This window comes from Austrofundulus limnaeus, unplaced genomic scaffold (genome assembly GCF_001266775.1).
Source record: "Austrofundulus limnaeus strain Quisiro unplaced genomic scaffold, Austrofundulus_limnaeus-1.0 Scaffold306, whole genome shotgun sequence".
In the NCBI taxonomy this organism is placed as follows: domain Eukaryota; kingdom Metazoa; phylum Chordata; class Actinopteri; order Cyprinodontiformes; family Rivulidae; genus Austrofundulus; species Austrofundulus limnaeus.
In genome coordinates this window covers 388,793-405,957 of record NW_013952708.1, presented here as the reverse complement: position 1 = coordinate 405,957, position 17,165 = coordinate 388,793, and the positions used below count along the sequence as shown (strand labels likewise).

Genomic DNA, 17,165 nt, shown 5'->3' with positions numbered 1-17,165 from the left:
ACTACTACTACTACTACTACTACTACTACTAATAATAATAATAATAATAATAATAAGCTGCACTAATTAATGGGGAGTAACCGAAATTTAAACATATGCTGACTCTGTGAAATTGACAAAACGACGTTGAAAAAGGATTAGTTACTCATGTGTATAAAATAAATACTTTGTAGATATACTGCTTTGCTTTTATTCAGTTTTGAACGCTTGAAAAATACTTATCAAGGAGAAAACACAACAAATACAGTTTTTTGTTTGAGATGGTTACACAACTATACAGTACTTACACCATTTCAAGTGTTAAATATAATTAGCTTGTAACTAAAATGTTATTAGATCATTTCACTTTTATTTCCACACCTGGCGGGGTTCCGTGAAGGCAACACTCCTCTCATTTCATGACGTCAGCTTCATTCCCACAATGCCTAGTAACACGCATGCGCGTTGTAATAAAATACAAGACAGCTCTGTGTGATCAGAGATGGCGGGCGCCTCCGACCCCCTGGAAGATATGCTCTTTTCAGAGGTGGACGAAAAGGCTGTCAGCGACCTCGTAGGCTCACTGGAGTCTCAGCTTACTGGACAAAGCAGCTCGGCAGGTAAAACGGACGAAAACGGAGGCGCTGGCTCTGTGGCCCCTGCTAACCATCACTTAGGAAAAACGCTACCACCAGCTCCAGTGAGCACAACACTAGAACAACAACTACAACAAGGACGGCGTAATAAACCCGAAATGCGCCAAGAAATAAACTCTAAAGACGCTAACCTGGACAAAACTGTCACTTCACCCACGCTGGGCTCTGCCTCTGCTTTTGGCGAGCCTCCCACCACTACGGCTGCCTGCGTGAACGCCACTAGCGGCGGTCCTCAATCACATGGAGCATCCATCACAACACTGGCCGCATCTGGCGGGTCAACTTCGGCATCACCGCAGGACAGCATCAGCACCGCGTCCAGACGGAGTCCCAAGGCTAGCCCGGGCGCCGGGGAGCCCTCGGYGGAACCGAGCACGCCGAGGAAACGCATAGCCACACCGAGGAGGAGGAGCGCGTCGGCGCGGATCAAGAGTTTGAACGGCGCCGCTGTGACGACGAGGAGGAACAGCGGCTCAGCGGCGGCCGAAAACCTCAGCGTGTCCGTGGGTCCAACTCCACCAAACTCCACCCGACCGCCCACATCCCCCATCAACACCTCAACTTTCACCCTTTCCAATGCAAACCTGCCTGTAGGTCAGTCAGCCATTGCTCTAGACAGGGGAACTCCCACCATTGCTTTGCGCAGACTTCCGAGTCATATTGTAGCCAGTATAGCCCAGAACGGCAACGGGACCAGCGTCTCGGCCCTGGTGGTACAGCAGGGCGACCGGTTAGAACCTGCCACCTCTTCAGCTTCCCCGGAGGAGCAAAGCAAACCAGCCACTGATACTGGGGCTTCCAATGTACACGACTGTCAGTCCACAATTGTAACATCAAGCCAGTCTAGTAGTGTTAGCTCAGTGATAAACACTGTATCCTCGACTTCCTCTGCTGTCACACCAGCTCCAACCACTACAGCACCAACAACCACCACAACAGCGAGCCCGCCTCTGAGCTCTACCACCACCACCACCACCACAGCTGTGTGTGGAACAGGGATGGCAACCCCTACTACATGCGTGACTGTTCAAACTACATCTGCCACCACTACAACTACTGCCATCTGCATGGTCAGGGCCACAGCCCCSTCTCCATCACCCGCCGTGGTTGCCCCTGCACAGTCTCAACCCCGTCCTGGACTTGCAACTCCTCAAAGGATCGTAGCCCCCCAGCTGATTGTCAGACCTTCCCAGCAGCAGGCTACCTATCAGCTGCCCCCCGGCTTTACCATCCCACAGGGTAAGGTTTGCAGGAGAACAGTGAGACGGTGGTGTTGAACACCTGTGTAATAATAACATMATACAAGACCCCTGAATCAGTTTGCTTGTATGGTTGACCCCTGGCTTCTCCCATGTTCTGTATGGTAGAAGCTCTGCACCTTATGTTGCAGTGTTTAATAGCATACCGCTCATCTGTAAGAGCTTTTAATTTCAACGCAAAGGGCCTCCACCAATGCTGTGTCTCAGAAGGGGCAGCAGAGCATTTTAAATTTTAGGGATGCACCGATATGAAAATTTCAGCCAAYATCGATATCCRATGTGATTATTGCTGTTATGGCCGATAACCGATATTTACAGATATTACACAAACACACAAATTATATTATACATCTACGCACAAACACACTTGAGTATTTTCTTTGAYACYGTAAATAAAYGAMCAGAMCTCTGACATGGCTCCGCAGTTRTTCCTGGCTACGTAGCATCAATATCACTATCATAATCAAACAGGTGCTGCTCAACCAACCATCTCCCCTCCCAAAACAGAAACACAAAGTTAAATAGTGGGAAATCAATATCGGACGTTAATATCGGCCCAGTTTTACATATCGGACCAATATATTCTAAAATGACCAATATTGGCCGATACCGATATGAATGCTAATATATCGTGCATCTCTATTAAATTTACACAATGTTTAATCAAAGCTTTCACAGAAGTTTGATAAATAAAATGTAGAACTACAGCTGAACTATTTAGATAATGGATTTGATGTTGGTCTTAAAAAAAAATAAACAAAGAAATTAGTCATTTCTTTAAAATAACATAATGTGGACACTGTCACACAGCTGAAGGCACATTAAGTATGGAACATTTCAACCACAGAATTAGGGTTGGGCAATATTGGCAAAAAAATTAATCACGATTAATTGTGGTATTTAGCTGATAACGATTAATTTGACGATTAATCCCCTAGACCCCCTTATGTCCTGGTCACATGACCAATTTAGTGGGAAAGATTTGCTGTTTGTAAAAAATTGTCCCAAATTGTGTGAAAATTAYATATTTCAGGGTATRCATCATATTTTAAATTGTGTTGATDGATAAATAAATTACAGAACTTTATTTTTAACGTTTGTCATATTTGAAGCAGAGAGGAGCACCGAGCGGTCAGTCAGCCTGGTGGCATTAATCGTATTAATTGTCAAGTGCCAAAAAATAATCGATTAATGTTTTTCTGACGATTAATTGCACTTGATACGATTATGCCCAACCCTACACAGAATGTTCAATCATTCATTCATTTATTTTCCATACATTATTTATCCCGTTTAGAGCTGTTAATCTGGAACCCATAATTCCTACAGTCAGGGGTAGCCACTAATCTGTCACAGGACTAAGACCCCTACACACTCACACCTAAATTACTTTCAAATGACTAATTAACCAAATATATGTTTTGGGCCTATAAGAGGATGCTGGGGTAACCAGTATAACACACCACACAGGTTTAGGGTTATCACTCAAACTCCACAGAAAAGAGCCAAAGCTGAGAAATCAACCAGAAAAGTTTTCATGAGGTGACATCGCTCTCCAGCAGACCTCTGAGCTGCACTGGTTTCATACATTAGGTACCTTTAACAGAGATGGACAATTTTTTTTACACAGGTAAATGTCCTGTTTTACAATTTCAAAATTGTTTTACTATTTTCACAATAGTGCACCTGTTTTGATTTGTAAAATAAATGATTGGTTTATTTTTAAAACAAAACGTATTGTTCAGGAGTAGTATTTTCCTAGCTGAATTGGCCTTTTTTTTAATAACCTATGGTAACTCCTATTTTGCTAAACAGCAAAAAGCAGCTGGTAGTAACAGTGGACAGAGGGGTTTCTGTACTGCCCTGTTCTGAGTCATCCAACCTCTGAAATAATGATTCAGTCTCAGTATCAGAACAGGACCAGAATATGCAGCTAACCTTTCTGTTTATTTAATTTCATCGTGACCTGACTTGGACAACTGCACAGCTGTGGTAATATAATAAATGTAGTCTTAGCTCATAATAAAAACTTAGGTCAAGTTTGTGCAACTTGAATGGTCACCTGTGCATTTAAACCGACACATTTATAGAGCATTTCTTGAAATGTTACAAACATTTTAAATACTTTTTTAAAACTACTTTAAAATGCCTACATTAATGTAAAATAAGTACAAACACAATCATATAAGACAACATTTAAGACCTTGAGAAAAATTAGGTTTTTATTTATTTCTTCATTTTAAGTTTATCTAGTGGAAAAAGTAAACCCACTTTGCATGACCCCTTCATGCTTAATGTTTACATTTTCTGCATATTTCTAGAGTTTCATTTCATGCAATACCAATTCACAAACTCATCTATAATAACCAAGTGGGGGTCAAACCTGACTAATTTATACGTTTTTTGTTTTTGAACTACTTTGGTGTATAAATCAGTCTGCTGCTGAATTTTGTTGGAAATTTTCATGTCAACTTCAGGAGACTACAAGAGAGAAAGTGAGGCAAAGATGTAAACATGCAAAAATGATTCTCTAACACTAACAAGAAAGGAGAGAATAGAGGAGGTTCTGTTAATTCGAGGAGGTCCTCAGCATCTTGGGCCTGTAGCAGCCCAACTGAGGGACGGTTYATGTTCATCTGAGCCATCTTCACTGTATAACCGGACAACTTGGTAAAATACCCACCACTCTCATCCAAAATCTATAAAAATGCAATTGCCGGTTTGGAAATATTTTTAAAAAAAGAAAGATGTGGTTTGTCCCCTGATTATTGCTGCTTGTTGCTCTTCAGGGATGGTGTTGGTACGTACCGAGCTGGGCCAGATTGTCCTGGTTTCTCAGCAGGCTTTGGCTCAAGTTCAAGCTCAGGCTCAAGCTCAGGCCCAGAACAACATCTCTCCGCGACCTGCGACCCCAACCACAGCGACATCTTTTAGAGTAACAACTCCACAGGTGAGACTCTCCTCCACGTGATTGGAGAAGTGTGAAAGTCTTGTGCTGTTTGAATAGAATGAAGTACAACTGGGTGTCTTTAATATGTATATTTCTTGATTTGATGAGGACTTGGTTTTATTTTGTACATTCTCATCTTTTTTCTACGCGTCACATAAGTACAGTTTCATACMCTAATTAGATCCATTGATGTGTTTGAGCGTCACTATTTGTCCAAACGTAAGGGTGCAAGACTTTTGTATACTGCTGACTTCACATWGGTCTATTACAAAACCTTTAACAGGCACTCAATATAGAGATCGACCGAYACAGGTTTTTGAAGGCCGATACCGATTTTTTAAACATCWGTCTAACCGATACGCCGATACGTGCAGCCGATATTATTTGGCCGATACTACTTTTTCTTCCTCCATTAACATGATAAAAATAAGAATGATAACAAATGTTACACAAGTCTTAATTTAAAACAAAACAAACAAAAAAACATTTATTAGCTAAGCCTTGTCTGATGCAGGCTGTATAAAGTGCTGCCATACAGGATTTCTTCTTTAAAAAAATWAAAAATAAATAAATTCATTATTTATTTTATCTAGTGCTAAATATTCTGTTTTTATTTGTATATTAATCAGATTAATATATTTTTTACATAAAATAAAATGACTATGTTTTAACTCCCAGCATTTTTGAAACAAAAACAGCAACAAGCCTAAATAAAACTGTCAGAGCAACACAGAGAAAAAGAAGAGACACACATACATCTTGCTATCTTTGTGAGGACTTCACACACACARCGCTCACAGCATCTCTGCCTCAGTCTGCTGCTCCCGTTTTTAACACCAGGCAAAAAATGCATTTAAACCAGCTGACGTTAACTTTAGATCACAGTTTGAAATGTACACCGAAGAGAACTAGCATCACGACTGCGGTCACAGTAAACGTGATGTGAGCAGTGTCTGGTTCACATGATGGTGGACGGCTGGGCTCGCTAAAATGTTCAGCGAGAAAAGACCGAAAGCTTTTTTATTTTAATCCAGCAGAGAGAACAATAGAGGTGTTTTTCTATGCCTCATGTGAGCAGCTCCAGCATTTTTAAAAAGAAAAACAACGCAGACACACTGATTACAGTGCGGTGCGAAAGTGAAAGTAAAACATGTCGCAGCGCTCCTGTCTGGAAAAGAAACTTAAACACAGCTGTTCTTTCTTCCCTCATATTCCGACACATATTCCRACGCAGAGGGTAGAAACAGTTAAATTAGACAGTTAAAACACATTTATAGTTCATAACTCACCCTYGTTGTTGTTAGCACTCTGTCTCACAACATTTGCTGCTACGCTCTCCCCGAGGGAAGGGGCGGACACATGCGCTCGCGTGACCCAAACAATGGATCGGCCGAACGGACAGCGTATCGGCCGATACYGATACAAGGAAAAAACGCAAATATCGGCCAAAAAATATCGGCCGGCCGATGTATCGGTCGACCCCTAACTCAATAAACTTTATTAACAAGGCAGTTTTAAAACTAGTGTTAAAAATATAAGTGCAAGAAAGCACAGACAGCTAGAATTCACTCGGACTTGTAGCTAAACAGTAACATGTTTAGTGCTTTTTTTCGAGTACTCAAACACTCAGTGAGTGAAAAAGTCAGATAAAAGTAAGTGCTGTTAAGTACAGTTTAGATATACTCGGAAAAGGAGGAGTTTTACCCACAGTGATAGATATGTAATGACATTTCCGTCCTGATTCGAGTAAAGGACTGTATTTTTCTCTATGTAACCCAATCTAAAAACATCCTTCGGTATTGACTATTTTAATATAATGGGTTAAATAAATGTCCTGCAGACTAAAAGCACAATTTAGAAAAAACTATAGGCCTGCCATGTGACTGGAGAGATGAAAATCTCACTATGAACCAAAAGATGATCATCTTCCTTGTTGAAGAGAGGTTGTGCTGTCTGGCAACGCTCTCCCCATCCCAGACTATAGTCTACCTGCATACTCCTCCATCCTCACCTATATGTCACCCTTTGTTCCCTCGTCTTTTGGAAATAAGTGTTGACTACAACCATTTCCATCTTCCTGGCAAAATCCACCACAATCTGTCCTTCTTTGTTCTTTTTCTTGACACCAAACCTGCCCATCATTTCCTCATCTCTGTTTCCTTCACCAACATGTGCATTCAGGTCTACTCCGATCAACACTGTCTTTTCCCTGGGAATATTGTCTATCATCTAGATTTTTCCAGAATTTTCTCTTTCTTTTCTATCTCATATCCAACCTGGGAAGCATACTCATCAACATTTAACAGCAGACCTTCTATTTCTACCGTCAAATACATCACCGTATCTGACTCCTTCATGACCAACCTTACTCCATTTCTCTTCTTATTCACACAATGGTAGAACAACTTAAAACCTGCTCCAGTACTGCAAGATTTGCTGCCCTTCCGCTTAGTCTCTTGTACTCATAAAACATCTACCTTGTTTCTGTGCATTGTGTCAGCCAGCTATTATCTAAATATATATGTAAAAAATAAATAATTTCAAATGCTTTTCAGTGTATATTTAAAATTTGGATAACAGTCAACATTTTTAAATCTACATCCAGATGTACGTGCAATATGTACCCACAGAGTGAATCAAAAGACTCAGGAAACCCCTTTGTTTCAGAAACAAAAGGGAAAAGGAAATATCTAAACACACCAATAAGCAATAGATGAGGGGACCTATCTTTTAGGCTATGTCCAGAATATGACTGCCATCTTGAAARCCACCATATTGGATCAGGAGCAAGTTTTTCCAGTGGGAATGTGGTTATTTTATTTAGCATATCAAGAAAGGCCAGAATTGTCTCAGAAATTAATTAATGCAATCAGATTTACAATATATCTTGTGGTTCAAAAGTAACAACACAGAAAGTTGCAACAACAAAAGACAACGTTGCCTGTGATGCACAGCTATTTGATGTGTTCAGTGTGCTGTCCTYGGTGCTGAACACAGAGCTTTCGTCCATTCCATCTCTAAACAAATATTTGAAATTTTTGTGTTGATAACTTTTGAGCCACAAGAGACATTGCACATCTGATTGCAGCAATTCGTTTTTGAGACAATTATGGTCTTTGATATGCTACATGACCATTTTCCTTTTGGAAAAAAATCTGACTTTGATGTAATATAGCAGCTTTTGAGATGTTGTTGCAATAAAACTCAGCTGATCATCCCACGGAGTACCTTCATTCTTGGACCACGTATTTCTGTCTTTGTTAAATAAATATTGCCATAACAGTGGCCATGCTCCGGAAATAGTCTATAAGATACATTACTTTCAGAGACATTCAGATATTACATTTTCCCTTTGTTTCTGAAATAAAAGGGTATTCTGAGTCTTTTGATTCACCCTTTGTTTAATCATCTACATGTGTATGCCACATAAAAAACTTGGAAGTAGACCAGCACACCTGGCCTGGTTATACAGCAGGTTTACATTTGAAAGTAAATWCACTAAATCCACATTTACTTTTCAGAATGCAATTATCCTTCTTTTAAAAGCCTAATCAAAGTCTGGATCTGTAAAACATATATGCATGGTTCCCATGGGTCATTAAATCTTTAAAATGTTGTGAATTTGAAAAAAAAAATCAGTTCAAGGTCCTGGTAAGATTTTGAAAASAGCCATAAAATTTTCTCGTCCTCGAAAGTCCTTGAAAGTTTTTTGGGGTTTGAAATTTGTGTTTGAAGTTCTCTATCGCCACGACAAAAAATTCTATCATAAAATTAAGAGAAAAAAAGTTTTCCAACCTCTGTTCTGTTAAAAAAATACTCTTTGCAACACTAAATTTTATTGTGTCTGGTTTGCCTCCATCAGTAACTCACGCTAAATCCTCATTTCAGTTGGGCAGGCCGCACTAGCTTTGCACCTGTTATTCTTTGTGCACGCAGTCTTAGGACTTAGTAAATCGCACGCAGCAAGCCCACTTTTACCACAGACTTTTTTTAAATTTGCACAGGTATTTAGTACTAGTTGTCTGCTGTCTTGGTAAATCAAGCCCTTTGTGTTTCATTAAATCTTAGAATTTAGTAAAATTCTCCTCAAATGGCTGAAAAATATAGAGTTTTGAGTAGATTAAAAAACATTTCCAGAGGGCATGTCCCTGGACTGTGTCACTCCACAGCTCCTTGTTAACACGAGCAGGTGTCCCTCAAATGTTGGCAGGTATGAGGTAGACTTCTGATATCCATCCATCCATTTTCTTCTGGTTATCTGGGATCRGGTTGCGGGGCAGCCGCCTAAGCAGAGAGACCCAGACTTCCCTCTCCCCAGCCACTTGGCCAGCTTCTCTGGAGGAATCCCAAGGTGTTCCCAGGCCAGCTGAGAAACATAGACCCTCCAGCGTGTCCTGGGTTTTCCTCTGGGTCTCCTCCCAGTGGGACGTGCCCGGAACACCTCACCAGGGAGGCTTCTAGGAGGCATCCTAACCAGATGAACCACCTCAACTGGCTCCTCTCGACGTGGAGGAGCAGCGGCTTTACTCCGAGTCCCTCCAGGATGACCGAGCTTCTAACCCGAACTCTAAGGGAGAGCCCAGACACCCTGGGGAGGAAACTCATTTTGGCCGCTTGTATTCGCGATCTTGTTATTTCAGTTATTATCCAAAGCTCGTGACCATAGATGAGGTAGGAACGTAGATCGTCCGATAAATCAAGAGCTTTGCCTTCTGGCTCAGCTCTCGGTTCACCACGACAGATTGGTATTGGGCCGCATCACTGCAGACACGGCACCAATCCGCCCCTCGATCTCCCGCTGCATTCTTCCTTCATTCATGAACAAGATCCAGAGTAGGGTTGGGTATTGAAAGGGTTTAATGCTATACCGGTGCTAAATCGATACTTTCAAAATGGTACTGGTTCCTAAATGGTCTCTAAATCGGTACTTTAAAAATAAATAAATATAACACACAGAAGTTTACGAAGCAATGACTATTTCTGAGGCAAAGTCAAACTTGAAATTGACCAACATATTAACTTAAAACCATTAAGAACTTTTCTTTGCAACAAATATTAAAGCATTTGTGGTAGGTGGAAGTTTCTGCATACAATTTTATAAAGTGCAACCAAACTTTGGACCGTTTGGTATGGAGTTAAATTCATATCATAACATTGCACACAAATTAAGCGTGTTGCACACAAATTAAACATGTTTCACAAACATTCCTTAAACTTTGTGTACACACATAAAACATGTTGCACACAAATAAAACAGGTTTTGAGCAAATCAAACATGTTTCACACAAACAAACCAGGTTTCATACAAATAAACCAAGTTCCATACAAACAAAACTGGTTTCACACAAATAAACCAAGTTTCATACAAATACAACATTAGTGTTTTACAATCCTCGCACACAAAACATCCTCTCCTCGCATACAAAACAATTTCACACTCTGCGGTAAGGGTCTCCAGAAATAAGTCAGAAACAATAAATAAATAAATAAATAAATAAATAAATAAATAAATAAAGAGGCATTATTGCAAAATGCAGCCACTAAACAACATTTGTCAGATTTGTTTCTTTTTTTTTCTTTTTCGTAAGGTGACTGACTCAAAAGTGGGACTGTGTGTGTGTGTCTGTGTGTGTGTATTGCATTGTGCGCATTGGGTTGTGTGGGACAGGTGTGCTGTTTTTTCGTAGAATTAATACTTATAGTTTATAGGGTGATAAATCTTTGGAAAATAAGCTTATATTGTAGCCTAAGCCACATGACCGTGTGACCCGGGTGTTAAAATAAGCGTTAAAAAAGATGTAGTTGCAGTTTGGTTGCAGAAATTAGTTTGATGCATCTTAGTTTTAGAAACTGGACTACATAATTTGATCAACTAGTTAATGCCATCCATCCATTTTCTGTACACGCTTCTACCTTTTCAGGGTTGCGTGGGTCACTGGTGCCCATATCCAGCAGTCACAGTGCGAGGGGCGGGGTACACCCTGGACAGGTCGCAAGTCCATCACAGGGCCACACATAGAGACAAACGAGACAAACAAGCATTCACTCTCTCACTCACACCTAGGGACAATTTAGAGTTATCAATTAACCTAACAGTCATGTTTTTGGTCTGTGGGAGGAAGCCGGAGTGCCCGGAGAGAGCCCACGCATGCACGGAGAGAACATGCAAACTACCCAGAAAGGTCCCCGGACCGGGATTTGAACCAACCTTCTTGCTGAGAGGCATCAGCTCTACCAACTGAGCCACCGTGCCGCCAACTAGTTAATGGTTAATCTTAATTTCATTTTACAACCGTACATTTCACTGTAACTTAGGTGGACCACCCCTCCCAAAAAACTCACCCCCAAAAATTTTCCTGTTTGATGCCCCCCCCCCCCCACACACACACACACACACGCACACGCACACACGCACACACACCAAATATTGAGATGAGATTTTCGCCCTTGATTGTACATATTCTAATTTAATTTATGTAAAATGGCTTACTATGAAGCCAATTTTATTTATTTATTGTTAATATGGTTGAGATAGAATTCAATAGAGTTCAATAACTGGAAAGCCTGCACAGAGGAAAAGATGCTTAGATAATAACCTGCAGGTGATTTCGGTCACTGCACCGTTGGTGCTGCAGAAGTTGACCTATTTGATTTAAAAAAACAAACTTTGAGGAACTAAACATTACTAAACTTTGTTTTTTTTTAAAGCAACTGATTTCCAAAGGTGTGCACCCACCAACAAAGGCACATATTTTTATTAAATGAATTTTGTATCCACAGGTGATAATCAGCAAATTCCTATTAATGATTCAGTAGCTTGTTAAATTTTGATGAGATGTCCCTGTGGAGTATTTAAGAAGCCCTGAGATGTTAACTCATCCATTAATCTCAATTTAATCTATGGATAAAATAATCAGGAATATTCATTTATCCTAATCACACATTTTAAGATATTAATCACATTGCAATTAGGGGCTGGAACTAAGCTGTGCATTTAATGAGGTGGTGTCTGTCCAACATCAATGATGTGAACACACATGTAATTGGATCAAAGTTTTTCAAATTTAATCAGCCCAATTAGTTTTCACAAAGGGTCCCCAACTGAGCCAGTAACTCTGAAAGGATTATACAGAGCTGAAGAGAGTAAAGGATGCCATAAATGTGGCCTTGGTTGCTCTCCAGACCAAAAAACTGGTGCTTCACTAATATAACTAAAACTAATTAAAGCTTATATGGAATTCCAATTATTTATGTTCTGCTTTACTAGTGTAGACTTTTTATTTTTTATTTATTTGACAAGGACAATACAAAAAAACAACAACAACAAAAAACAATATCTCATATCAAATAATACTGTCATTGCAGTGCTTATTTGACTTTCAGCCATAGACAGGGCTCCCACACCTTGGTAAACATCAAATTCAAAGGTCTTTCAAGGACTTTACAAAACCTATTTCCACAAATTCCAGGAGCATGTGCAACAGCATTTACCTACTGCTACTGCTGAATGCAGCCTACATTCATATCAACAATATTCATAGCCTACATTCGTATCCAAAATACATGGATATGTAATCATAAAAATCACCAATTCACACGCGAAAAGACAGCACACATGATGCCCGTGCTGTTACACACACATTAACTACATTGACTACGTACAGGAAATGAGAATGCAGAACCAAAAAAACTAAAAATAATGACACGTTGACAGCAGTCATCATCCATGTGAAATTTCCATGGATTAAAGCACGGATCCAGCAGCTTGTTAAATTTTGATGAGATGTCCCTGTAGAGTAATTAAGAAGCCAAGAAGTCAGTCATGTTTTGACTGAAATTATTTTCTCCATATAATGATATTACAAGAGGAGCCCAACACCCCATTCCACATTTGAGAGCTTTTTGTCTACATAAAGATCACTTCCCAAGAGATTTTAGGCAGCAAACGCTGTGCAGTTTTCTAAATCTCATTGCCAATTTACTTACAGGTATGAAATTAAATAGTCTTGTTTTTTTGTATTACCTCTATCTTTTATCTTTAGAAACCAGGTTGCCCTATTAAAAGCGCTAAACATACTTTTTAAAAATATGTTAAATTTCAAACAAAATATCAGAAGTTTGGGTTGGGTTCTTCAATCTTTGGTGCTGAGGTCACGAAGGTGGTTAAAAAGCTCCTTGATGACAAGGCCACGGGGGTGGATTAGATTTGTCTGGAGTTGCTTACATTTTGGATGTTGTGGGGTTGTTAGTTGATGCAACTCTACAATACTGTGTGGACATTGGGGGCAGTTTTCCTGGATTGGTAGACCGGGGTGGTGGTTCTGCTATTTAAAAATGGGGACCGCAGAGTGTGTTCCAACTACAGGGGATCACACTTCTGAGTCTCCCTGGTAAAGTCTATTCAAGGGTCCTGGAGAGGAGGGTCCATCGGATAGTTGAAACTTGGATTCAGGAAGAGCAGTGTGGTTTTCGTCCTGGTTGTGGAACACTGGACAAGCTCTACTCTCTCAGCAGGCTCCTGAATGGTGTATGAAAGTTCGCCCAACCAGTGTACATGTGTTTTGTGGACATGGAGAAGGCGTTCAACCGTGTCCCTTGGGTAGTCCTGTGGGAGGTACTCTGGGAGTATGGGGTACCCTTTGATATGGGCTGTTAGGTCCCTGTACAACCGGTGTCAGAGATTGATCTGCATTGTCGGCAAAAGTTGGGCTCATTTCCAGTGAGTGTTGGACTTTGCCAAAGTTGCCCTTTGTCACAGATTCTGTTCATAACTTTTATGGACAGAATTTCTAGGCACAGCCAAGGTGTTGAGGGGATGCGTTTTGGTGGCCTTAGGATTCCATCTCTGCTTTTTGCAGATGATGTGGTCCTATTGGCCTCATCAGATTGTGATCTCCAGCTTTCGCTGAAGTGATTGGCAGCCGAATGTGAAGTGGCCGGGATGAGGATCAGCGCCGCCTAATCCGAGACCATGGTCTTGAGCTAGGAAAAGGAGAAGAGGTCCTGCCCCAAGTGCAGGAGTATATCTCGGGATTAGGGTTAGGTACCAATACTCGGTTCCGGTATGACACCGGGGCAAACATCAACGGTGGTAAACTGACCAAAACACAACACTGACTTTGGTGCCTTATTTTGGTGCCTCAAACAAAGCTGTTAAATTGCRCCCTCTGGTGTTCACTGTTAAGAGTGACAGCCTCAGCACACAATCTCCACAGGCAATATTGTACGTGGTTTGCCTCGGCTCAGCCTCGGCCCAATGTGCCTCTTCAAGCGCGCTGTACAGCCGCACTGTTTCAGAACCTCCTCTCCGGTGGTTTGGGTAGAAGCGAGTGCAGCACGTTGACGATTTTGACGTCAGCAGAATTCTGCCTGTGGATTAACTCTTGGATTGATTGACAGCAAATTTCCTCCTGGACAGAGCTGCTTTTGTTTAGGAATACGAGCGCGCAGCGCAATACGATGACATGGTGAAAGCTGTGATAAAACTGCCTTTTTGGTGATCTTGAGAAAGGCAGAACTTGTAAACACTTCCTGGAGAGAAGTGAAGGAGACGAAGCTGAGCAGATCACGGGAGGTTTCCAACAAAATGGTCGCCCACGGTTACACAAGCACTTAGCTATAAACAGCACCATGATAATAAATAAATAAATAAATAAATAAATAAATAAATAAATAAATAAATAAATAAATAAATAAAAAGTGAAGTCCGAACGGTAAGACCACAACGGCTTTTGTATTTTATTTTATTATTATTATTATGTAAGAAAAATAGTGTTCTTTTACTGAAATCGTGTCTTACCCAGGCAGAAATCACATGAATGTTAAAATGATTAAAATGTGAAGAGAATAGACCATACAACCAAACCAGTACTGGTTCAGGAAATACTTCATGTTTGAAGCTAACACCTCTGCTCCAGTTCGGTTCAAAGCCAGTCCGTCAGACTTGAACAGGTGTCGTCTCTCCCAAAAGAGATCAAAGTTGTCTACAAATCTCACAGAGTGGTCAGCACAGAACTTTTCCAAAAAGTTATGAAAAGCAAACAGTCTACTGAATCTCTCAGCCCCTCCTCTGGCTGTAGGAATGGGCCCACTGATGAACACATTTATGTTGAGATTCTGAACTGCATTCAGCAACTGACTGAAATCCTTCTTCAGGATTTCTGACTGTCAGTTCATAACTTCATCATGTCCTGTATGAATGATGAACGTCTTCAGAGCTGGATACTCAGCTGTGATTTCCAGAATCTTCTCTGCGAGGTCAGACACTTTATCAGAAAACTCTGAACTTTCACTTTTTTCTTGTTCCAGAAGTATCTGAGCTCATTCACCATCATATCTGTGATAATCAGCATTTCTTGATTCTTGAAAGTCACTCTTTGGACTTGCTTTGGCTTTGAGCTGGATCTGGTCTCAGGTCCCTCTCTGAGATCAGAAAATGAACTTTGTTCAGACTCACCAGTTTCTTCCAGTGTTCTGAATCTGTTTTGAAGAAAGACTGCTCCGTCTTCATTTCTCTGGCCGTTATCAGTTGTTTTGATTCCAGCCTGTCGCTGCTTTCTTCTCCTTGCTGGAGGAGAAAAAACATTTCTCTGTAATTCTGGCCATTCGTTGTCATCAAAGAGCTGAATCCTTCCTGAGAGATTTTTTGGTCTGGCACCAAGTGAGTTCCATACAGCTTTACCCTCAGAAGCAGCTTTCATCTCCTCTCCATGTTGATCTCTCCTCTCAGCCTTCTCACCCATTTGAACACATGTTGAATCCTCCGAAGCATTCATCTCTTCCAGCAGACGAATTTGAGCTCCAACACTGCCACCTTTTGGAGAAGCTGGCAGAAATCCTCTTTGGAAAAGAAAGGAGGCGTCTTGAAGCTTTTCTGTACTCAATCTCAGCAGTTGATGGTTGAAAAACTTCTYAGGTTCTTCAACAGCCAAAAATAAAATCCAATGTACTCTGCTTATTCAAGATCATCCATCATGTCGGGGTCACCAAATTGTAGGAAAAATATGCGTTGTTCAAAATGGTATGTCAGATTAAACAAGAATCCAACTGGATTTCTTGTCAAAACTTTATTCTCAATCTTCTGACTCTAATCAGGTTCACAGTACAGCTGTCAGCAGGCCTCAGCGTAGGAACTTGGGCTGAACCAAAAAAACAAAACAAAAAAAAACAAAAACACATGAGCCCTGCTCTGAGCAGAGATTCTGCAGCACACTGACAACTTCTTCTGAAAAAATTTATTTGCTATAATAATGAATTGAGCTTATAATGTATTTCTCTTCCTGGCTACAGCCCTGGAGGTGTTACCTTTTACGTCAGACGTAGAACGAAACTCATTTTTGTTTAGGCTAAAGAAAGATCACATGATAACACACACGCCAACTTTTTGTCTGCTTTAACCTTAATTACAATGATGAGATAATATAAAATACAAATCTGCATCTAACATTCAATTAATCAGTTACAAAATTTCCTTCAATTATTTTTTAACACAACAGTTGAAGCCGCTGCGGACAGTCTGCATATTATCACACCCACAGAGTGAGGGACATGCTGCGTGAAGACACGGACACTGAGCAGAACCGACCCGACCCAAAGTGAATCGAGTACAGCTGAGTTCGTGGAGAGGGGCTAAACAGGTACCGCTGCAGTGAACAGCCGAGATGTCGAAAGCAAAACCACGGAGTTAAATTCATGCCATAACGTTGCACAGAAATTAAATGTGTTGCACACAAATTAAACATGTTTCACAAACTTTCCTCAAACTTTGTGCACACACATAAAACATGTTGCACACAAATAAAACAGGTTTGGAGCAAATCAAACATGTTTCACACGAACAAACCAGGTTTCTTACAAATAAACTAAGTTCCATACAAACAAAACTGGTTTCATACAAATAAAACTGGTTTCACACAAATAAAACAAGTTTCATACAAATAAAACATTAGTGTTTTACAAACAATCCTCGAGTACAAAATGATTCTCCTCGCACACAAAACAGACTCTCCTTGCCAGGGGAAGAGCCAAGGGTGGCCAGGGTTGGCCATGACCACAACAGACAAATCTTTGGCCACCCCATTGGCCACTCTGCTGTACACGCCCCTTCCACAGTGAAACAACCTTTAGGGGTGTAATAATCCTCCTGAACAGTTGGTGGCGGTGTTTAACACTTTGAAACATTACCAAGCTCAAAAAAGTGACAAATAAGTGATTGTTTTCTTTATATATACTACTTTTCATAAGACATAAATGAATTGTTTTTCCTATAAAAATTATGTATTTGCTTTCTCTTGGTAGTATGGCTTTATATCAAATTATAGA

At 40.5% G+C, this 17,165-nt stretch overlaps 1 protein-coding gene across 1 annotated transcript in view; it reads left to right on the top strand.

Moving 5' to 3' along the window:
• Positions 1-444: 444 nt before the first annotated feature.
• Positions 445-17,165, top strand: part of LOC106527037 (transcription initiation factor TFIID subunit 4) — a gene marked incomplete at its 3' end in the record, with an annotated part of 61,692 nt that continues 44,971 nt past the window's right edge. The window contains 2 exon segments of the mRNA XM_014021796.1: positions 445-1,874; positions 4,684-4,844. Coding sequence (XP_013877250.1) covers positions 482-1,874; positions 4,684-4,844 — 1,554 coding nt within the window.